The 23,888-nt window shown below is 47.7% G+C and overlaps 1 protein-coding gene across 2 annotated transcripts; it reads left to right on the top strand.

Moving 5' to 3' along the window:
• Positions 1–5,123: 5,123 nt before the first annotated feature.
• Positions 5,124–23,678, top strand: LOC144736185 (ubiquitin-conjugating enzyme E2 R2-like). 2 transcript variants are annotated; one of them, XM_078618774.1, is made up of 7 exons: positions 5,124–5,259; positions 7,731–7,824; positions 8,166–8,535; positions 13,758–13,844; positions 15,868–15,965; positions 17,411–17,545; positions 18,921–23,678. In XM_078618774.1, exons 3-7 carry the CDS (start codon positions 8,350–8,352, stop codon positions 19,159–19,161), a joined length of 747 nt encoding a protein of 248 aa, XP_078474900.1. In that variant the 5' UTR covers positions 5,124–5,259; positions 7,731–7,824; positions 8,166–8,349; the 3' UTR covers positions 19,162–23,678. The 2 variants fall into 2 exon arrangements, with proteins under 2 accessions (XP_078474900.1, XP_078474901.1); XM_078618775.1 differs by lacking the exon at positions 7,731–7,824.
• Positions 23,679–23,888: the final 210 nt, after the last annotated feature.

The following is a 23,888-nucleotide window of genomic DNA, read 5'->3' as shown; positions in this document are numbered from 1 at the left end:
TAAATCGAAATTTAGTGTATAGTAGTGTAGTATATAGTGTAGTATACTAGTACAGCACTAACCGGTGTGTTGGAGAGCCAAGCCACAACGTTTACAATCTGAGTACGACGTTTCGCCAGTAATTACAACTAGCTTCATCAGGCAACAGCCAGATTTGTGGAGAAGTCTTACTGTTTCGTTCCTTATATAGAGGCGTAGATGTGTTGACCACACTTCTGCGCCTTTGCACGTCGTACTCAGATTGTAAATGTTGTGGCTTGGCTCTCCAACACACACCGGTGTGCTGTACTAGTATACTACACTATACACTACACTATACACTACTATGCACTACACTATACACTACACTATACACTACTATACACTACACTATCCACTACTATACACTACACTATACACTACATTATACACTACTATACACTACACTATACACTACACTATACACTACTATACACTACACTATCCACTACTATACACTACACTATACACTACACTACACACTACTATACACTATACACTACACTACACACTACTATACACTACACTATCCACTACTATACACTACACTATACACTACACTATACACTACACTATACACTACTATACACTACACTATACACTACTATGCACTACACTACACTATACACTACTATACACTACACTATGCACTACACTATACACTACTAAACACTACACAAACACTACACTACACACTAGTGCTGTACTAGTGACGAATTGGCACGTTCTGTTTACGTGACAACCCTTACTAGTTGGCTGTGTCGGGTGGTGGCGGGTTTTAACGACACATTTATATATTTACGCGATCTAACCCAAAAAAACTCTATTAAGGATGATATTTGTCGCGAAAGCCTCCTCTCACGTGTTAAACACGTGACGATCTTGCCGCGAGGCTCTGGTGTTCACGCTGCGCCACCCACACCGCCGCCCCAAGCTGACATTGCGAGCGAAAAACAAATACGGCAAATAAAAATCCTCAACTTAAAAATAAAAAAAATAGCAACGCTTACAAAGTTCACGGCCTCCGAGGAATGCTTGACATGTGTACGGTGTAGTGCAAGGGGGTAAATTGTTGGTCACAACTTTCTGGTGGGTCGCGATGTATTGGACACCGCTGCCACCCTTTCGAACCAAAGCTTCGGTATGAAGTTCAGCATACACTTCGGTATGAAGTTCAGCATACACTTCGGTATGAAGTTCAGCATACACTTCGGTATGAAGTTCAGCATACACTTCGGTATGAAGTTCAGCATACACTTCGGTATGAAGTTCAGCATACACTTCGGTATGAAGTTCAGCATACACTTCGGTATGAAGTTCAGCATACACTTCGGTATGAAGTTCAGCATACACTTCGGTATGAAGTTCAGCATACACTTCGGTATGAAGTTCAGCATACACTTCGGTATGAAGTTCAGCATACACTTCGGTATGAAGTTCAGCATACACTTCGGTATGAAGTTCAGCATACACTTCGGTATGAAGTTCAGCATACACTTCGGTATGAAGTTCAGCATACACTTCGGTATGAAGTTCAGCATACACTTCGGTATGAAGTTTCGCATACACTTCGGTATGAAGTTCAGCATACACTTCGGTATGAAGTTTCGCATACACTTCGGTATGAAGTTCAGCATACACTTCAATATGAAGTTGTGTTGCGGGTTCTGGACCTGCGCCATTGAAACCGGGCCAAATTGCACCTCTCTGCAGCACTGCCCAACGCAGCGTCGCCAAATGACGTTTTCTATTGTTGTCCTTCCACCGCACCTCCCATTAGCACGGTTGGCTACGTGCGGTGTGAAAGAAGTTCAACATACACGCGAGTACGTGATGGTGATGATGATGCGGCCGTCTGGAACGCTCTTCCTTCCGATATTAGAAGAGCCACTGGGCGCTATGCACTTTTAAGTCAATCTAGATTGACACACTCATTTCTTGAGAACTGCTTGTTGCGTTTAGTTTGTAGGTCCCCCCCCCCCCCCCCGCTTGAAAGCGCGGGGCTTGAACGCATTTAGCGCGGGTGGCCCTTGAAAGTGCGGGGCACGCAGCATACGTAGCTACGTTTGCTACGAGGATAATCCGGCACTGACACCACGTGCACTGCTGTGGCCTCCCCACGCCGTGCGGGTTGTGGGTGGTGGCGGGCTGCGGTTAGTTGATCTTCACCACCGGCGAGTTGATGCTTGGAGGCACACGCCTGGGAGCAAAGACACAGCAGCGTAACGTCACGTGCAAATTGCACAACCGTGCATTCGCGTGATTAGTGAACATGCGTGTCGGTGCGCGTGTGCCTCCGAAATGGAAATGTTGCATTCGGCAGTGACGGCATGCGAATTGTTTGCGCCCAATAAAATATTTGTTTGAAAACAATAAAACGGCATGCTCACGTTCAACATACATTTGTCGCGTGCCAGCGCGTGACAGCCACATGAGTCACATATTGGTTGGTCTGCGGTGGATTAGCCAGCAAGGGCTACCTGTGCATTGCCCATATATTTCCATGTATATAAAATGCAAAGTTGTGAATATGTGTGTCTGTTCAAAATGTTTAGCGTACTTCCCGACATGCAACAAACTTGCCATGTGGGAAATTTGCCAAGTGGGTACTTTCCAGACTGTACACAATACACAAATTATTAAAATACACTATGTTTGGGGGGGGTGGGAGCTCAATAATGCATATATTTTTTGCACGGCCAGTGAGCTGTGACGTCCATCTGTCACGTGACCCACGCACGTGGAAGCGTAACGCATTGTAGTGTAGAGGTTAGCGCTACGAACCCGGCGACCCGAGTTCGATTCCCTCCTCACGGCCACCACCGGTGACGATTATTACAACCGCTCCTGGGCCTCCCCTAGGTCGACTCAGCCTCAAACGAGTAACTGGTGTGGTGTGTGAACATCGTCACTGGGGATACAAAGGCGGCCGGGCGTGGTGGATCCAAGTCCCGGACGAAGCCGGGTAGTACAGCTAGTACGGTATATATATCAAATCATTCATATATTTTTTTTTCTTTTACACACTTTTCTCAAATCTTGTAACTAAATTTTTACCCACTTCCCAATATGGTATCGACTGCGAACTTGGTATACTTATGTCATACTGATGACAATACTATATTCTATCATAAAAAATAAAATTTTAATATTTTAAAACGTTATTTTTTATATGTTATGTTTCGGCTTGGGTATAATTGTCCACGCTCAACTGACGTTGGCTGTAATTGCCCACGGTCCCTTACGTCGTGGCAAGCTTCGGGGCCACTTCCTGGAGTGGTGGAGTTGTTCCATTACTAGAACATTTCATGAAAGCGTGTTTTTTAAAAAGTTTTTTTAAATATGACTTATTTCCCCGGCACTCCAATTCATTCATAATTAATTTTCCGCCACAAAAAAAAACATTGACGAAGAAATACGAAGGAGAGATGGGAGGTAGTGCAACGTGCGGTGTGATCCAGCGCTGTGGAGGCAGAGGGCTGGTGGAGCAATACCGTGGCTTGCCAGCAGAAGGCGGTAACAGCAAAATGTGGACTCCCCCCTCCCCTTTTTTTCAATCTGTATGGGATAGCGTGTTGCTCCCTTGCACGCATAGGTTTTACTGGTAGGAACCTCCTGGGTTACACCAGCCCACAGGGGATTATTGTGTCCGTCCGTCCGTCGTGCATCCAAAATGGGAGGGGTGGGGCTGGGTGGAGAGGGGAGGGTGGGGAGGGGAGGATGGGGAGGGGCTGGGTGGGGAGGGTGGGGAGGGGCTGGGTGGGGAGGGTGGGGCGGGGTGGGGGATGGGAGGGGTGGGGCTGGGTGGGGAGGGGCTGGTCACCCCGTGGTGCCCTTATAAACTCAACGTTTAACCTACTCACTCCGGCTTGTGCCTGCCCTCACAGTCGGCAATATTTGCGGAATACACCACGCCGCCGTTGACCCTGGCCATTGACCGAGCAACCCAACGTTCCTACCAACTCCCTCGCAGGAATGTGTTCTCCGGGTGCTCCAACGTGTAAAACACTAATTAACTGGTCAGTAACACCTTCATATGTAGAGGACCACAGAGCTTGGAGGGGTAATTTGGTGCCGGCTCACTGCCTGGCTGTTGCCTTAGGGGCCGTCCATAAATGATGTCACGCACCTGGGGGGTGGGGGGGTCAGACATTTGTGACGATGTGTGACGAGGGGGGGGGGTTGAGAAATGTGACGTCACATAAAAATGCGCAACTTTAAATAAATATAGACAACACGTTCTACTTAATTAAATAGACTTTTTAATAAATGTTTCCTCCTACAACATCAGAGTGCAGCGCCACATTAAATACGCACTACAATGACAATAGTTTAAAGCGATTTGAAGCATGTTTTATTTTGGGGGGGGGGGGCAGAGTTTTGTGACGTCATATTTGAGGGGGGGGGGGTCTGACTTTTTGTGACGCCGCGTGACGAGGGGGGGGGGGTCAAAAATCGTCCCAAATCGCGTGACGTCATTTATGGACGGACCCCAATCGCCAGGACACGTCGAGTTTATAATACTTTTAACAAATCAGATATGGTTTTTAGTTTTTTTAAACAAATGTTCAAACTAACTGCCGTCAACATTAAAACGATTGATATTTTTTCCGACATTAAAATCCAATATTTTTGTCAGGTTGCAACATTGAAGTCTTCAGCAACTGCTGCATTCTTTAGCATGTACACGTATAATAACTAGTTGAACTCGTTCCTCAAGAGGAGGAGGAATGATGATGAGGGAGGGATGATGAGGGAGGGAGGGGGAGGAGCAGGAATGATGATGAGGCAGGGAGGGAGGGAGGAGGAGTTGGAAGAGGATGAGGAGTAGGAGGAGGAATGATGACGAGGGAGGGAGGGAGGGATGATGATGAGGGAGGGAGGGATGGATGATGATGAGGGAGGGAGGAGGAGGAGTAGGAGGGATGATGACGAGGGAGGGATGATGATGAGGGAGGGAGGGAGCAGGAGGAGGAGTTGGAGGAGGAGTAGGAATGATGATGAGGGAGGGATGATGATGAGGGGGGGGTGGTGAGGGAGGGAGGGATGATGATGAGGGAGGGATGATGATGAGGGAGGCAGCAGGAGGAGGAGTTGGAGTAGGAGGAGGAGGCTGAAACACGACGCCCGGTGTCGTCACACAAAGCGAACTCAGCTGACAGCCATTTTCAGACCGCCTCCTCCTCCTCCTGCTGCTGCTGTTGCTGTTGGGCACCGGTCGAGCGAGAGACATCCACCCCGGTACGTAACAAACGTCCTTGGTCACGCCTGTCGTGGTGGTGGTGCTGGTGGTGGTGTTGTTGTTGTTGTCGTGGTGTTGTTGAGAGTAAACAAACAACAACAACAACGAAAGGCGGCGCGTTTATCTGTCGGCTGTGGGAATTTATTGTGGAGCGAGCCATCATCGGGGCTGGCTCTGTTGTGTCGTGTGTCCCCCCCTCCCCCCCCGTGTGTTGTTGTTGTTGTTGACGCTCTTGTTTGTTTATGTTTTGCTGGTGGTGGGAGGGTGGGCAGGGAGGGAGGGGTTAAAATTAACTTCACTCAAATTTTTTGGGGCTTTTAAGCTTCCCCCAACTTCAACCCCCGTCGTCGTCGTCTCACCACCGACCAGCTGTAAATGTGACACCATCACCACCACAACCACCACCACAACCACCACCACAACCACCACCACAACCACCACCACAACCACCACCACAACCACCACCACAACCACCACCACAACCACCACCACCACCACAACCACCACCACAACCACCACCACAACCACCACCACCAGCACAACCACCACCACAACCACCATAACAACCATCACAACCACCACCATCACAACCACCACCATCACAACCACCACCATCACAACCACCATCACCACAACCATCACAACCACCATCACCACAACCATCACAACCACCACCATCACAACCATCACAACCACCATCACCAGAACCATCACAACCACCATCACAACCACCATCACAGCTACCACCATCACAACCATCACAACCACCATCACAACTACCACAACTACCATCACCATCATCACAACCACCATCATCACAACCACCACAACCACCATCACAACCACCACAACCACCATCACCACCACCACAACCACCATCACCACCATCACAACCACCATAACCACCATCACAACCACCACAACCACCATCACCACAACCACCATCACCACCACCACAACCACCACCACAACCACCACCACCACAACCACCATCACAACCACCACGATCACCACCATCACAGCCACCATCACCACCATCACAACCACAACCATCTTCACAACCATCACAACCACCACCACAACCACTACAACCACCATCACAACCACCATCACAACCATCACAAGCACCATCACAATCACCTTCATCACAACCACCACAACCACCACCACAACCACCATCACAACCACCATCACAACCACCATCACAACCACCATCACAACCACAACCACCACCATCACAACCACCACCATCACAACCATCACAACCACCACCATCACAACCACCACCATCACAACCACCACCATCACAACCCTCACAACCACCACCATCACAACCACCACCATCACAACCACCACCATCACAACCACCACCACCATCACAACCCACCACCACCATCACAACCCACCACCACCATCACAACCACCACAACCACCATCACAACCACCACAACCACCATCACAACCACCACCACCATCACAACCACCACCACCATCACAACCCACCACCACCATCACAACCCACCACCACCATGACAACCACCACCACCATGACAACCACCACCACCATCACAACAACCACTACCATCACAACCACCACCATCACAACCACCACCATCACAACCCACCACCACCATCACAACAACCACCACCATCACAACCACAATCACACCACCACCATCACCACCACCATCACAACCACCACCATCACAACCACCACCATCACAACCACCACCATCACAACCATCACCATCACAACCACCATCACCACCACCATCACAACCACAATCACAACCACAATCACACCACCACCATCACAACTACCACCCATCGACTTCTGTCTCCTTTTACGCAACCACCCTCTTGCACATATTTGTTCCGGTCATTCTTAGTTACCACGATCACCACCGTAATCACCAGCACCACTGTAACCACCGACACCACCACAATCGCCGGCACAACCGACACCACCACAATCACCGACACCACCATAACCACCGACACCACCACAATCACCGACACCACCATAACCACTGACACCATCATAATCACCGACACCACCATAACCTCCAACACCACCATAATAACCGACACCATCGCTTAATCCATGACCGATGTCACCACCGTCACTGCCTTTCATTATTTATAACACAAACATCACAATCAATACACCCAACTTCATCACCACCACCATCGATATGTAATAGACCACCATCAACGTTACCGCCATCGTCACCGTCACGACCTGCATCCATCCCCTCCATCACCACCACCACCACTACTACTACTACATCTCTTACAATTGATATCACCACCACCATCACAACCAACAATACTACCTTCCACACCATCACTACCATCATCACCTTCATTATTACCACCATCGCTACAATACCACCGTACCACCGTCACTAAGGAATCATCACCACCACCATCACGTCCACACCTTCATCACCACCTTTGCCTCTTCCAGGTCGATCTAAGGAAGAAGTCGGCCCTCCGGTCACAGCGAAGTTGGCATCGCGTGCCCACCACCCATCGCGTGTCCACCACCCATCATCCACCTTGTGAGTGATGGAGGGGAGGGAGTGGGCTGGGTGAGTTGGTGAGTGGATGGAGGCCGAGTGTGTGGGGTGAGTGAGCGAGTAGATTCAATGGATGATGAAGCGGTGTCGGTGAGAGTGCGGTTGAGTGAGTGAATTGGGCGTTTAAGCGATTAGGCGAGCGAGTAAGTCGGTGAGTAGTTGTGTGTGTGATTTTAGTGAGTTGGTGAGTGGATAACAGAACGGTTTACGGAGTGGGCGAATGAGCGGGTGAGTTGGTATACAATTTAGCGAGTAGACAGGTGAGCGAGCAGTCTGATCAAACAACTAATCCACCATTTATGGTCTCTTGTCGCCCTCCCAAGCTCCAGCGCCGTCGGAAGTTGCGGAGGAGACTCGAGGCTGTGGGGGGCGGCCCGGGTGGTGGTGGTTTGGTGGTCGATCTCGAAGAGAAGGAGGCCGGGGGGGTCGGAAGGAGACTCGGCGACTCGGAGAGAAGAGGACTTGGGGTGACCCCTGGAGAGAGGATTTGGAAGAGACTCGGGGCCGATGGCGTCCCCACGGGGACCAGGATCGTCCTCTCAGAAGGCACTCCTGCGGGAGCTCAAGGGTGTTCAGCAGGACGAGCCAATGGAGGGCTTTGCCATCACCCTGGTGGACGAGGCGGACCTCTACGTTTGGGAGGTCGCGATATTCGGGCCGCCAAACACCCTCTACGAGGGCGGATACTTTAAGGTGACCTGCTGGCTGGCTGTCCTCCGCTTTGTCGGTGCTTGTGGCGGTGGTGGATTGATCGTTTTGGCTGTCGATTTTTTTTTCTACATGAAAGTTCAAGTTTAGTTCAAGTTTATTTTATTGAACCAGGTTGAGGGCTCAAGAGACCAGGTGGTCTCCGTTTAGCACGGTTGGCTACGGACGGTGCGAAAGAAGTTCATACATTCACTAGAGTGACCTGGCTCATCAACATATACACACAATACATTTGCTATATTGATCTGACTCGTCAACACACACTACATTTGCTATATTGATCTGACTCATCAACACATACTGATCTGGATCATCAACACACAATACATTTGCTATATTGATCTGACTCATCAACACATACTGATCTGACTCATCAACACACACAATACATTTGCTCTAGTGATCTGACTCATCAACACATAGTGATCTCTGGCTCATCCACACACACACTACATTTGCTATACTGATCTGACTCATCAACACATTAATCTGACTCATCAACACACACTACATTTGCGATACTGATCTGGTTCATCAACACAATACATTTGCTATAGTGATCTGACTCATCAACACACACTACATTTGCTATATTAATCTGACTCCTCAACACACACAATGCATTTGCTATATTGATCTGGTTCATCAACACACACAATACATTTGCTATACTGATCTGGCTCATCAACACATTAATCTGACTCATCCACACACACAATATATTTGCTATAGTGATCTGACTCATCAACACACAATACATTTGCTATATTAATCTGACTCATCCACACACACAATACATTTGCTATACTGATCTGGTTCATCAACACACACAATGCATTTGCTATATTGATCTAACTCATCAACACACAATACATTTGCTATATTGATCTGACTCATAAACACATACTGATCTGACTCATCAACACATAGTGATCTCTGGCTCATCCACACACACAATACATTTGCTATACTGATCTGGTTCATCAACACACAATACATTTGTTATACTGATCTAACTCATGAACACACACAATACATTTGCTATATTGATCTGACTCATCAACACATAGTGATCTGTGGCTCATCCACACACAATACATTTGATATATATTGATCTATATCAACAACCACAATACATTTGCTATACTGATCTAACTCATCAACACACACAATACATTCGCTATACTGATCTAGTTCATCAACACACACAATACATTTGCTATATTGATCTAACTCATCAACACACACAATACATTTGTTATATTGATCTAGTTCATCAACACACAATACATTTGTTATACTGATCTAACTCATCAACACACAATACATTTGCTATATTGATCTAGTTCATCAACACACACAATACATTTGCTATACTGATCTAACTCATCAACACACAATACATTTGCTATATTGATCTAACTAATCAACAAACACAATACATTTGCTATATTGATCTAACTCATCAACACACACAATACATTTGCTATATTGATCTAACTCATCAACACACACAATACATTTGCTATATTGATCTAACTCATCAACACACGCAATACATTTGCCAGAGTGACTCAGCTCCGTCAACAAATTGACAAACGCTGCCTGCTAGGCCCCCAAGTTGTCCCTCTGTAAAGTCGGGGCTTGGGGTAAGTTAACTCTCGCGACGAGAGGGGTCCAATGTGAACAGAAACAACAACTTGTCGAGTGAAGTTGTCTTGCAGCTGTGAAGGTCACCAGAATTGGTCGTCAAACAGCCGTGGTACGGCGCGAAAGAAGTCCATAGGCACATACAGTACAAACGCAACGACAGTACCATTCTTGTTTGTAAATGTACATCATTGACGGCCACTCATCGGGCATCTACGTCGATAAAACACCATCCCGGGATGGTGTTACAAAAACGTTATATAATAAATGGGGGTTTAAAAAAAATTAAAAGTCGAATCATTGCAAGGCCCTCCCGACGGCTTCGGGCCTAGTGAAGGCTTTTTACGGCTTTACTAGCGAGCGACGCCGACGCTGTGTCCCTTAGACGGGGCGGGATGCGGTGGAGGGAGGGGGTCGGGGGGTCGGACGTAGGTTAAGCAAATGCGTATTTCGTGAACTTAAAATGAGGCGCAAGTCGTCAAATGTCTCGTACTGTGAACTTTAAACGCCCCGAGATGAAGCCTCGTGTTTGCTAGTTTAATGTGTATAGGGGGGGGGGGGGCGATGTTTAACGAGGCGAGAGCGGCTGTAAATGTTCTAGAGTTGAGTGCTTATTCTATTATCACGGTCCTTCTATGTTAGCTTACTTAGTTCTATTTACTTTCAAAAGTAATTTTTGCTGAATGAGACCGGCTTATCGTTTAAATTAAGCACGAGTCCCATGTTCATAACACGAGCCGATTGTTATAGCCTTAAGAGTAATGTACTGTACAGTTTGTGGATGTTTTCATCCAGCAGTGGATTTGCCATGGAGGAGGAGGATGATGATGATACTCTTACGTTGTTTCGGTAAAGTCACGTAGGTAAAAATAAAGAATAGAAATAATAATAGAAATATTATTGTTATTATTATTTATTTTTACCTACATGACTTTACCGAAAAAACCCTAGAGTATGAATCCTTGCAGTCACGAAAGCTTCAAATCTAGATGATGATATTGGAAAACATGTTTTACAAGCTTTAGTGCGGCACTCAAACTGTTTACTACTACCGAGGCTAACGTAATTGTTCTTATTATCGTGGTCTTTTTAGTGGGCTCATTTACAAAGTAATTACGTTTTAAACTGTCGTTTAAATGACAATCGTCATTTTGCAATATGCAGTGACCACACAACCTGCTGTACTTTCGTCTTGTATCGATTTACATCGAAAGGGGTGCGATAGTTCACGGCGAATTCATCATTTCAAAGCCCTTTGTCGATCGGTCCACTGCTGAAGGCCTCAACACCGTCTCAGTCGTGGGAGTCGTTTGGTCATACTTCACCACGCTGGTCATTGTGGGTGTATGAAGAAAAAGGTTGCCCCCAGGGGGACCTGGTTCTGATATCGATCGCTTCTGATGATAGCCGCGACCGGAGGATCGAACTTGGGGTGGCCTGGTTCGTAGTGCGGTGCACTAATAACCACCACTCCGATACAATTATTGCATGCGAATGATTGTGTGAAGACAAAAACAATCGTCGCGTCAACAAATTGTTTACGCAGTTACAGCATTCACGGTTAGCTATTACCCAAGTGTTGTAAGCTGTGGTTACCAGGTTAGGCCAAGAGATAGAATTACATCAATGAATCTGTCTTTGCTGTTTGGGGTTTTCTCTGGCTATTTTGTTCTTTAGTTTGTTGTCTTTCTGCACCCCCCGTACCCCTGATGGCTTCGTACGGTGCGAAAGAAGTTCTACATACACTCTTATTCCAGTCTCTTCCCACGTTCAGTAAGAAAAAAACACATGTCAGTGTAGCAGGACCCTCCTGAAATGAGTTTAGACTGGTGCGACTCTGCTGATTAAATAAATTCCATTATTATTATTATTTGCTCAGAGGGATGGTGAATTTATAATTATCATTCTCTTGATATCAGTACACCCCTATGCCACGTTCGGTTTGATATTTACACTTGTGTCAGTCACATTACCTCCAATAAGCAACGGTGATAAACAGCTTAAACCAGATGCTACCCAAGGGAATTTAGGGTTTGCAGGACATTGCAGACGCCTCGTGCAGTTATCCTCTGGGTTTGTAAGTTGATAGCCTCCGTCTGTGCGGAGCGGGTAACAACTCCGTAAATGGAATAGGCCAAACATCCACGTGCAGGACCCTCCTGAAGTAGACCTTATAGACCCGCGGAGAATTTCCTTGCCAAGTAGAAGGGGCATCGCTGTGACTGACACAGTGTGGAGAGAGGCCTTCATCCAGCAGTGGATTGACAAAAATGGCAGTCCATGTGTTAATTGTGTGCACATGCTTTTGTCAGTCCACTGCTGCTGGATAAGGGCCTTGCCCGCGCTGTGCATGTCGTAGGGGTTATTTGACCATGCTTCACCATGTTGGCCAGTGCATATTGGTTTTTGCTTCACTGCTCTGTGCTACCCATCACATGGGTCTGTTATAATTAAGTTCAATTCCCACATTTCAACAACAACAACACCTTAACAAATGTTCCCTTCATGTATCAATTGAAGCGGTGCAACGAGGCATTAAACACTTGAGGTGTTGTACGTAACTGTTTACAGGTCGAAGGAGCTTACAGAGGTCGTCATTATGTGCTTAAATAAAGTACTTAAGGCTTGTCTTCATTTACAACAGTGTCCTTGCAACTGGCCAGTGTTATCTTGTATATTCCTTCAGAGCATAGAGAAAGATGATTTATAGAGCGAGGTGTGTTCTAATTTTCTGCCCAAAAGGAAATTTAGTTCGGGAAAGAATAGTAATTGACTACTAGTTACAGAAGAACCCAGTTTGAATGTTACCATTTCTTCAGGGTGCAGGTATCCTCAGTAAATATTTTCATTTTCAAGGTCATCTTTTGAAATTTAGAAAATCTGCTCTCAATTAGTTGTTATCCTTGTTATAGATGCCATCTATATTCACGTGTACATTATATAATATGCTCACTGATCCATACACACACTTTCACAAACTATAAAAAGACATTCTCATGTAATTTTACAAACTGTTCGGCAAGTGCTGTTAAGTGAGCACATATTAAGGTCAGCATGGCCAGTGTGGTGAAGTATGATCAAACAACCCCCATGACCGACATTCTATGGGGAGGCCTTCATCTAGAAGTAGCAAGATGTTAACCCCCTCACCTGGTATGCAGGAGGCAGTGGGTTCGATCCCGACCCTAATGCCTGTATAGTTAGTTTGCATGTTCTCCCTGTGGTTGCGTGGATTTTTTTTCCGGGTCCTCTGGTTTTTCTCTCTGCATTACGAATCAACATCGCGCGTTTAGAGTATTTGACTGCTATACATGTCCACGTGATGATGAGCCACTTCGTTGAGCTATCATTTGTGGCCAGGTTGCTTCTGAAAAAGAGCTGTGTAGCTTAGTGGGCCTTGCCTGGTCAAACAAAAATAGTGAACATTTTTTGTTTATAATAGGGCATTACATTGGTTTATGAACGATGTATATTCAAGTGAATTTCCTGAATGTTAAACGTCTGTTAACAAGGTGCCTTCATTAATGGATGTACTGCTCTGTCACGATTTCCCATAGGCCCAGATGAAGTTCCCCAAAGACTACCCCTACTCTCCGCCAACCTTCAGATTTCTGACGAAAATGTGGCACCCCAACATCTATGAGGTGGGACTGGGCGGATGCCAATGCCGTCTAAAAAAGTGTGCACGTAAAGGGATTTGTTTTTCGGAGCGCACAACAACAACAACAAAACCCATTTCATGTTTATGGCTGGCTGTGGTAATCGCGCTCACTGTTCCTGTTAAAATTTTTAAAAAGTAATCTTTGCTGAATGAGACTCGCTTATCGTTTAAATTCAACGAGTCCCATGTTCATAACACGAGCTGATTGTATAGCCTTAAGACTAATGTACTGTACAGTTTGTGGATGTTTTCATCCAGCGGTGGATTGACCCCGCTGGCCAATCGGGAGTTCATCATCGGCTGTGATATTTTAAATCGGCACAGTTGGTATTTGCACCATTCCTATAGGGCAAGGCTATCGTGAAGCTGCTACATTTCACAGACTGGTATAAGTCCGCCAGTAGGGGACGATGTTGCAATGTGGGTTCCCCCTCCCCAATAAAGTATTAATCTATTAGCTGATGGATGAAAGCCTCCCCAACCAAGCCACTTCAGCATGCCAGTTGGCACGGGTCTGTGTAGGGGGGGCCGGGAATCGAACTCTGGGTAGCGGGGGTTCATAGCACGGTTCGATGACCACCGCGCCCAGCGCTCCGACCGATTACACTGGTCAACAAAAAAAACCCTTTTTTTTCTGGCCTGGACTTTTGCAGCTGTTTTAGACTAATTTCATTTTTATGCTATCGGCATACCCCATTTTCATTGATTTTACCCGAAATTAACTCTGTCACTTATGATTGCAAGTTGTTGCGAGTCGGTGACTGCTTTAGTGTTAAAATATGGTGCTGTATTTTTAGGATAGTGTGTTTATAATATCATTTTATGTAGATATCCACATTCATTTAATATTTTTCTTCTGCAGTTTTTATTGAAAATGCAATATTTGATATCTCAAAAACCTGATGTGATAGACAAAAACTGATGCCATATTTGGAATCAGCACCCCAAAATTACATTAAAGCCGTTGGAATACCTTATGCCAGAAAAAGTGTAACCAGTGTTATCGGTCCCTCGAGTGAAATCCAGCGTCGCTCTATGCAGAGACGCTGTAGCCGATGGGGGAGCAAGTTAAACAAAGTTCTACGTGATCTAAGCTGAGCACTCGAGCTTGAGTCCTTGGCACGTGAAGCCAAGCTGCCTTGTTGTCCTGTCCCCTGGGCTACTGCTCCTACACGCCTACCGAACGTCACCGGGAAGTGTGTGACGTCAGTATGTGGCGTCAGTGTATGATGTCAGTGTGTGACGTCAATGCTGCCCCACATGTCAGCCCGCCGCCCCGCTTCCAGCGCCCCTTGCCCCTCCCCCCCCCCACTCGAGTTTGTTAGCCCCCCACTTGCGGAACGGTGGCACTGTCCACATTTGGTTGTAGGCATCGCCACTGGCAGTCCTGAGCCATTTGTGGAAATTCCACGTTGCTATGGAGGGAACTGTTGTGTTCATAGGTACGAGTTGTAACTCAGTGCTGAATTCGATTACAAGAGTCTGATCTTTTACATCATGATAAAAGTAGCACCGCCAGTGGTTGCTGGGGTCAAGGTGACCCCATTACAAGCGACGTGTAACAAATAGTTACACACATTCGTCACGTCCTAATAAATTCCTACGTGCGCAATTCGACGTGTGTAAGAGCCCGGTTTCATCCCTGACGCGGCGCGTCGTTTCTTGCCCATCCATAGGTCGCTCACCATCGAATCTATTTACAGAATCGCCAAATTAATGATGTCAACGCTCAATTTTTAGCGATTTTGCTGAGAGCTAAACATAGCCAACTACAGCGCCATCAACAACAGGGTCGTCCGCCCGTGACATAAGCGAGCTAGGTGACTAAGAGGGTGGAATGTAGTGTTTGTGAGACACCAATGAGCCGCTCGCTTATTGACAACGCCTCAGAATTTGCCATAGGCTCGGCACTTTGGCTGGTTGCGCAATCTGTTGTCGTCGTAGTCACTTGGCAGCGGTGGTAAACTTCGGGTCTCTTCTTTTCTCTCTCTCTCTCTCTCCCGCAGAACGGCGACGTGTGTATATCCATCCTCCACCCGCCTGTTGATGATCCGCAGAGCGGAGAGCTCGCTTCGGAGAGATGGAATCCCACGCAGAGCGTCCGGTGAGATGGCAGACAGAACGATGAACGTATGACGCGCGCGACGTTTCGTCCCTCCCGAGGAGATTGGGGCCTGATAGGGTTTTTCCCCTTTTTTCTGGCAACAAAACTGACACCTTTTGCAAGGAATCATGCTTACATTAACCACAATACTTGCAGTCAAATGCAAACAAAAAACAATACTCTGATAATTTATGCATTGTCTTTGAAACTGATTGGTCCACACCAGAGACAGCTTTCCAATGGAGCCTAGTCTCATATGGTGTTCGACCAGATGACGCCAAAAGGCGCACAATTCAAATACAACGCACAACCAGAGTAATGAGAGCTCGGGGTGAGCAGCTACTGGCAAAGGAGGTCCCATGATGAGATTGGGGCCGTGAAATCGGCTCCTGTGCAGGCGCTGGTGTGGGTTTTCAAAGCGCAGGATCGCGGAGAGGAGGGGATTGGTGGCTCGGGGAGGCGTTCATCCAGCAGTGGATTGAACGTGGCTGGTAATGGTGCTGCGACAAATTGCAAACCCCGTTGTCAACTCGCTGAGTATTCGTGATTCGGGCCTCGTGATTTTGGGTTTACACAATTGAATACAAGAGTTGATTATAATTGTTGTCCCATTCATACCATCGATTCGTACCTTAAGATTTTGTGAGCAAACTTAAAATTGGAATAATGTAAATCGATTTTTACACTACGTGATGAGTGTAATATTAGCGTAAGAATCAATGTTATTTCATTCTTACGCTAATATTAGTTAAAAGCGTAAGGATCAATTGTTTTTGACATACAGTCACATGCATGATGACCGTCATATAAAAGAACAGAGCTGTGGGATTTTGGTCTCTAGTCCCAATTGCAGCTTTAAAAAAGTTTTCCCAAAGAGAACGGGCCTCTGGCAAAGTGTCCCTTCTGACGTCACAGGGTGTAACTTTTTTCGATTTAAAGCATTCGTGACTGCAGGGATTCATCTTCTTGGTTTTTTCGGTAAAGTCACGTAGAAGGGAAATAATAAAATAATAAAAATTAAACAATAAAATAATTCTCACGACGTTTCGGCCACAACGCAAGCAGCCGTCCTCAGGTGAAGAACAGGTCTGTCGGAAAGACAGCGTCTGAATTCATTCAGACGGAAAGACAGCGTCTGAGAATTATTTTATTATGTTTTATTTTTATTATTTTATTATTTCCCTTCTACGTGACTTTACCGAAAGAACCAAGAAGATTGTAACTTTTTGTTAATTTCCCGAGGAGGCCGTCACATGGCTAAACGAAAGGCCCGTCCTTTATCTCTCTCGTTTAACCAACGTTACATTAGCCGCGCACGTGTGTCCCAGGCCACCTTTTGCGTCGCCGGCGCGTTGCAAATCGGGGTGGCGTGACAAAGGGAAACGCAAAAAGACACGACCCGTCACCTCGCACCCAACCCGCTGACGTTTCTCACGGCTGTGCAGGACGATCCTCCTGAGCGTGATTTCACTTCTCAACGAGCCCAACACCTACTCGCCGGCCAACGTGGACGCTTCCGTCATGTACAGGAAGTGGAGGGACAGCAAGGGCCGGGACAAGGAGTACGCCGATATCATCAAGTGAGTGCGGCCGGAGAGCCGCCTGGCGCCACCGTGCCCAGCGTGCTCGCCGCAGGCGCTGGATTTTCCACGGGGAAAAAAACGCACACAAGGGGTGGACTTCACACAACGGCGAACGTTGATGCGGAGCAAAAGCTGTAATTGTACACCGAGGTGGTTGGGCCTGACAATTGCGTCTGGAGCAGCTGAGTGGCGAATCATTGGCGCGATGCCTCTCCTTCGTGTTTGTGAACAGGCCATGTCGTCGCTATTTGTTCCATGGTTCTGTTCTGGGTGGGAGAGTTTTTTGATCTGCCATTCGTGCATCAAGTATCTGCTTCTACTGCTGCTGCTGCCGTGGTTTGTGTGCCGATGCGGTTTAGGGTTGCGGCACATAAGTTCAGAATCAGACTATTTATACTGGAGGAATCCGATAACCTATGAAGCTCTTTTTCACAAATGTCCAATAGGGGCAATACGCCAGTGATCTGCGTCGGGGTCTTTCACGGGACGTTTGTGGACCTAGCAAGTGGCTACTGACCGCACAAGGCAATAAGGAACACATGATCACATGAATTGGAGTGGAGGATTTTGAATTGGCGTTGTGACAATTTGCCGATTCATTAATCATTCTTATTTTATTGGGTCAGATCGCGTAAATAGAATGTGTGTCGTAAACCTTCCTCCACAGTTGTCACGTGATGAACAAACGTGGCCAATTTATTACTGCTTCAGCACCGCCGGTGTGTTGGGAGAGCGATTGAACAACATTAAATGGGTGTGGACGTGTCACCGATAGTTACAGCCAGAATTGTGAAAATGACCCCCAGTCTTGGGCCTTAAATAGATGGTGAGTAACCCACCAGAGAAACGTCATAGCCGACGGTTAAACTTGGTGACACTGCTCTCCAACGCGTCACTCGTGTGCCGAAGCAGCGAGGCTTGCTAGATCACGTGAACGTTGGGAAGCTCCCCTTGGGTGTCGTGGAAGAGCAGTACCCTGGCTCGCCAGAAGGCGGTACATCAGAAATGTGGACTCCACCTGTTCCGTGTCGGGGTAGAGTGTCGCGCCCTCGCACACGCGCGTGGGTTTTCACCGGGCGCTCCGGTTTCATCCCACATGTAAACAGCTCCTTGGTTGGCCGATTAACACCTGAATACATAGCGGACCGCAGAGCATTAGTTGGGGGTGGGTGGGGGTGGCAATTTGACACCGGCTCACCGCGTGGCCGACTTGCTGCTTCGACTGCGGTTCCTCCTCCCCAGTTGTCCCTCTCCGAGAGAGAACGCCGGGCGCAGGCGGCACGTTTACCGAGTCTTGCCGTTCTTCTTCTCCTCACCGCGGTCGATGGCGCTACCCGACGTTTGTCCCGCCGCTGATTCGTGACCCCCGCAGGAAGCAGGTGGTGGCGACCAAGGCGGAGGCCGAGAAGGACGGCGTCAAAGTGCCCACCACCCTCGCCGAGTACTGCGTCAAGACCAAGCTGCCCGCCAAGGAGAGCGGCTGCGACATGCTGCTCGACGAGCTGTACGACTACGACGACGACGACGACGACCTGGACGACGACGAAGACGACGAGGGCCTCGCCGGGGAGTACTGCGACGACGGAGAGGACGACTCGGGCAACGAGTCCTGAAGCCGGCCGCTCCCGCACCATCCCCTTTCCTCTATCCCCACGCCATCCCCTCTTCTCTACCACCTCCCCCATCCCCCCTCCTGTCTCTTCCTGCTCAGCTCTTCTCTCGCCTCTATTCTTCTCTGCTTTCTCCTCCTTACCCGCTCACTCTCACCTCTCTCTCACCTCTCTCCCGCCTTTCTCACCGCTGCTCTTTCATCATCCTCTCGCACGTTTCGATTTCTCTCATTTCTACCCCGCCCCCTCTCCAGTCGTAGCATTTGCCGCTTCCTCCACTTTTTTCTCCTCTCCCTTCACTCCCCCCCCCACCCCCCGCAAGACTTGGCCAAGGACGACGCCTATCCGCTTCGGCCGTCGAGAGAGAGAAAGAGACAAACCTTTTGTTTTTCAAATAAGTTAATGTCAAGTTGCTAGAGCGGGTAAATGAGTGACGGTGCAACCACGCGCGCATCCCCACGCCCGTGAGCGACCGAGCGAGCTAAGCCGGCCAATGGATCTGGCAGACGAGTGCCCGACGGCTCGACGGTCGGTGACCCTGCGTGACCTCCGGGCGACCGTTTGGTTTTGTTTACGGTGGCGGGCACGCGGGCTCTTGGCGTCGACGGCAGCCACCCACCACCTCGCCCGCGCACCCCAAACTGATTTGTTTTTCTCGAGTGGCTTCAACGAGCAGACAGAACCTTATGCAACTTCTCACGGCCCCAGCCGCCGCCACCTGTGTAGCCTTTACCCCGGCCGCTCCCACCTGTACCGACATCGCCTTCCCGAAGAAAATAAAAGTAAAACACAAGTGCTGCGCAGGGGTTCGAAGCACACGCGTGCATGCATACGTGCACAAAGGCCTTTCGAAGGGGAACTGAAGCTCATATTTATTGAATGTCCCTGCCCTTACGCCGATGTTTTTCAGTGAACGGCTGTTTCTTCTTTAGTTCAGTTTCTTTAAAGCTGTGGTTTCCGCTGCTGCGGCGGGGGTGATTGCATTTGCCCCCGAATGTGAGGAATTTGACGGCAACATTGAAATTAACACAATATTGCATCTTTAAAATACTTTTCTAAAGCTTCCGTTCCCCTTCCCTTCTTAGGGTCATGCGCGCCAAGTAGGATTTGAGTCATTTTCCGTAGTTTACTGGCGACATGCGGAATGTGTTTTTTTTATTATCAGGCCCTTCTCTGGTTTCCAGCTCTTAAGTTTTACGCAAAAAAAAGTTGCTTGGCACTACCGACCGGCAAACAGGGGGAACACATTGGACCATCTCCACCGGGTTAAAAATAACGTCACGGTTCAAATAGAACTTAATTGGTGTTCCCACATGGGCTGATAAACGAGTAGACATTATCACAGTGGTAATCATTACGCTCTTACCCAACGGCGATTGCCCAAAACGTTGGCATATACAGGGACTCTTACGAACGAGTTAGGTTCCAGAGGTCTGTTCGCAAGTTGATTTGTTCCAAAGTCCAACTTAACTCCTGTCGATTCCAAACGTGCTGTTATGGCATGTACACTAAACACGGGGAATGGCTGTATCATCTCCTGTAGATGTCACTGGTTCTTCATGTTCTGTCCACAGACGTAGATGCCACCACCGCCATCTATTGCGCGGCGGTTGAACTTGCGAATCTCGGTCGGAACAGGCAATTGGCGATAAGGACAGGTTTGTTCGTATTTCTCAAAGTTCGTAAGTCGAATATTCGTAAGTAAATGAGTCCCCGTATGTGTTCACCCGTGACGCAGTGTTGCATTCGCGACTGCGGTTGTAACGTAAAGCGAAGGGTGATATTTTATTCTGCAACGACATGGTAGAAAATGAATAGCGATAGCGCCAATCGCAGCGACGAGCGACTTGCGCATCTCGTCTCCTCTCAAAACACGTTTGAAAGGGGGCACCCCCCGTGGCAGCTGTCCGTGTGTGTGCGGCAGAAGGTGACTCAGCGCCTGACCTGCAAGCGGGAGCTGGCCTGCCAGTAGGGCGCGGTGATTTCCGCCGTGCGTCAACTCAATCGAGTAACTTATCCTCGTATCGCCCCAGTTTTTGCCCGATATTACCCTGCTGCGTGCAACGCGCAGAGTTGGCGAGGTGTATAATTGTTCGCGATACGATCTCAAATGTCACGATATGACTATCGCGATATCAGTTTTCCTTCGCAATTATAGTTCACGTTATTTACATCAAGATTTTGCGCTTTGATGTACTGAAAAGTACTAATGCTTCGAAGTTCAATCCTCGCTACTGCAATTTGCTCAACATAAGCCACAAGTTTTTCTATTCGTTGAAACTTTACGAATCTGTAAGGCTTACCGCGTATAACATGACCACCGTGCTGGCAATTTACCCAGAAGACATTTCACAAAACGGCAATTAAAATGTATAACGTAAAAAATATATACTTTATTACTACTTTTGTGAATTATAATTAATCCGTAAAACATTTTAAATGAGGAAATAAATATATATTCTTTAAATAAAATGAGCAATGATAAAATAATGTTAAGGGGATATTGCGCAGAGCAGACGATGGTGATTTTCTTGGGTCGCATTTTTAAGAAATCGCTCAACTAGAGATGACATGTAGCAACATCGCACCGTAACTGCGAAAAAGTCTCGGCACCCGGCGAGACTTTCCCGGCTCAACGAGCGGAATCGTTAAGAATAAATAAATAGCGTACGATTTATCCTCGCAGCCATGATCGCGGCAACTTTAGGAACGGGTAAGAAATCTCAACCGGCCCTCACGTGATCAAAGGGGAGCAATTTGTAAACGTTAAAAGTTATTACGACCTTGGCGCAGAGTTGGGTGCACATGGAGGGTTTTTGTGTGTTGATCTTGACGCCTCGCCCCTACCCAGCCAACCGACGAAACGGTCCAATGTGTCCTCTTGTCCCGGGCCCTGTGCATATCTTGCTCCCTTGCCTGCCCCCCCCCCCCCTTCATAAATAAACAAAGTGGACTCTCACTGAACCACAAGATGCACCGCGGGTCAACGCAACGGCGTAAATCGTACCGCGAGCAACATGCACACTTTGGTCAGCGTTTCTGCAGCGTCCTCCGTGTGTACTCCGCGTGTGTGTGTGTATATAAATATAGAGTATAGAATTGTACAAAAATTATACCGTACTTTGAAACTGGAACTTTTATTAGTGTGGGTGTGTGTGCCCCCCCCTCCCCACCCCCTTGGGAGCAGTATCTGGCGTCTTGGAACATGAGGCAGCGTGCACTGCTGGAAGCATGTTCTCCCCCCTTGGGTCGTACGCGCCCTGCTTCAAGCAGCAGGGACGCAGGGAGAAAGTCCCTTCGAGAGGAGGAGAGGGGGTGTCTCGTTCTGGCCTGCTGCCACCGTCGCGTTTAGTGTCCATTTGGAACTCTCCCAGGCCGATGCACCACCCCGTGTGTTGCATATCCCTCCATGGGGGTCGTTGTTGACCTGTCACACGTGATCTCAGAAGAACTACTGAGATCACGTTCAAGTGATAATTTTTTTTGAATCACGAGAAGGAATTTCAATATTTTAACTTGCCCTGCTGCAAGACAGTCGGTGATATGCTTTCCCTAGCTGGAATTTCACCAAAATTAAGTAAACAACCAAATTTAACGCGTGATGGCTTTTGTGTGTGTGTGTGAGAAATCAATGGTGATTGGGCTGAGATCATCAACACTTCTTGAGAAGCAGGTTTCCTGGAAGCTGAATTGGAACCCGGGCTCTCGCTGTTGTCAGCTCGAGTCTTTTGACCTCCGACCCCAAACACCACAGCCACCTTCCAAGTGGCGGGTGCAGGTTCTACACAAATCTAACCAAGGACACATGAAGCTGGTCAGTTTTGGGAATGTGAGTAACCGAATGAGGTGATGCTGCTTTATCAGATGCCTAAAATGAGGTCAAGGTTTAAAACCCCTTGGCTTTCTTTTTTTGGGGGGGCTCAAGCACACGTTCGGCATGTCCTGACATTCAAGCTCCACGCGTTGGGAAAAAAAAAATCTGGCACGTGGAGCGAAACGTCAGACGTTGCAGTACGACGTAGGTGGAGGGCCTTCTCTAAAACCAGGCCTTCCACGGTGCGAAATGTGGTCGGGCAGCCAGTGTTTGAAACTGCGGTGTTCTGCAAAGGGAACATGCTTCCAGACGTTTTACTGCTGGACATGTGTGGGGGAAAAAGAGATCCATTGCTCATCGGATTTCTGTAGGATAAAGATTCTGATTCGTGCAGCTCTCTATCTCTTCACGTGTGTTCTGAGGCCTTCGGGGAAGGACGGCTTCCTGTCCCATCAGGGTGGCGTGGTGCTGTCTGCCCACCAGTGTTGGAGTTTGTTGACCTTTTCCTTGTCTCAAAAGCCAAGGGCCCTCCACTCATTGCATTTGCCTTCTTAATGACGCCAGTCGAAACTTTGACCAACCTCTCCCCACCCCCCACCCACCCTATTTGTTTTTGAGTTCAACTTAATTTTATTTTTTCCCCTCCTGTTTAGCAAAGTTATGTATATTAAAATAATAGTAATTAAATAAAATATGCTGATGTAAAGGTGTTTCTGAGATGATTTTCTCATTGTTGGAAATGTTTCCGTGTTCTGCCTTTGCCAGATGATGGCCTCCCCCACCCCGTGTCGGGTTCTTGTTTGACCATACTTCACCGCACTGGTTAAATGCGATTTGGTGAAGGTAGTCCAGGCGCAGTTTGGATATTGCTCGCCACTAACGTTAGCCCGTGGCCAGGAATTAAACTCGGGTTTCT

The sequence above is a fragment of the Lampetra planeri genome, chromosome 59 (assembly GCF_965212315.1).
Source record: "Lampetra planeri chromosome 59, kcLamPlan1.2.h2, whole genome shotgun sequence".
Classification (NCBI taxonomy): Eukaryota; Metazoa; Chordata; class Hyperoartia; order Petromyzontiformes; family Petromyzontidae; genus Lampetra; species Lampetra planeri.
The sequence above is the reverse complement of the archived record's forward strand: the minus strand, read 5'-3'. Positions and strand labels throughout refer to the sequence as shown.

Bases quoted from the DNA above. Each gene is read 5' to 3' on its own strand.
- LOC144736185 (XM_078618775.1), top strand. From the start codon at position 8,350: ATGGCGTCCCCACGGGGACCAGGATCGTCCTCTCAGAAGGCACTCCTG. The intron at 8,536-13,757 runs GTGACCTGCTGG...GATTTCCCATAG, and splicing joins ACGAGGGCGGATACTTTAAG to GCCCAGATGAAGTTCCCCAA. The intron at 15,966-17,410 runs GTGAGATGGCAG...ACGGCTGTGCAG, and splicing joins AATCCCACGCAGAGCGTCCG to GACGATCCTCCTGAGCGTGA.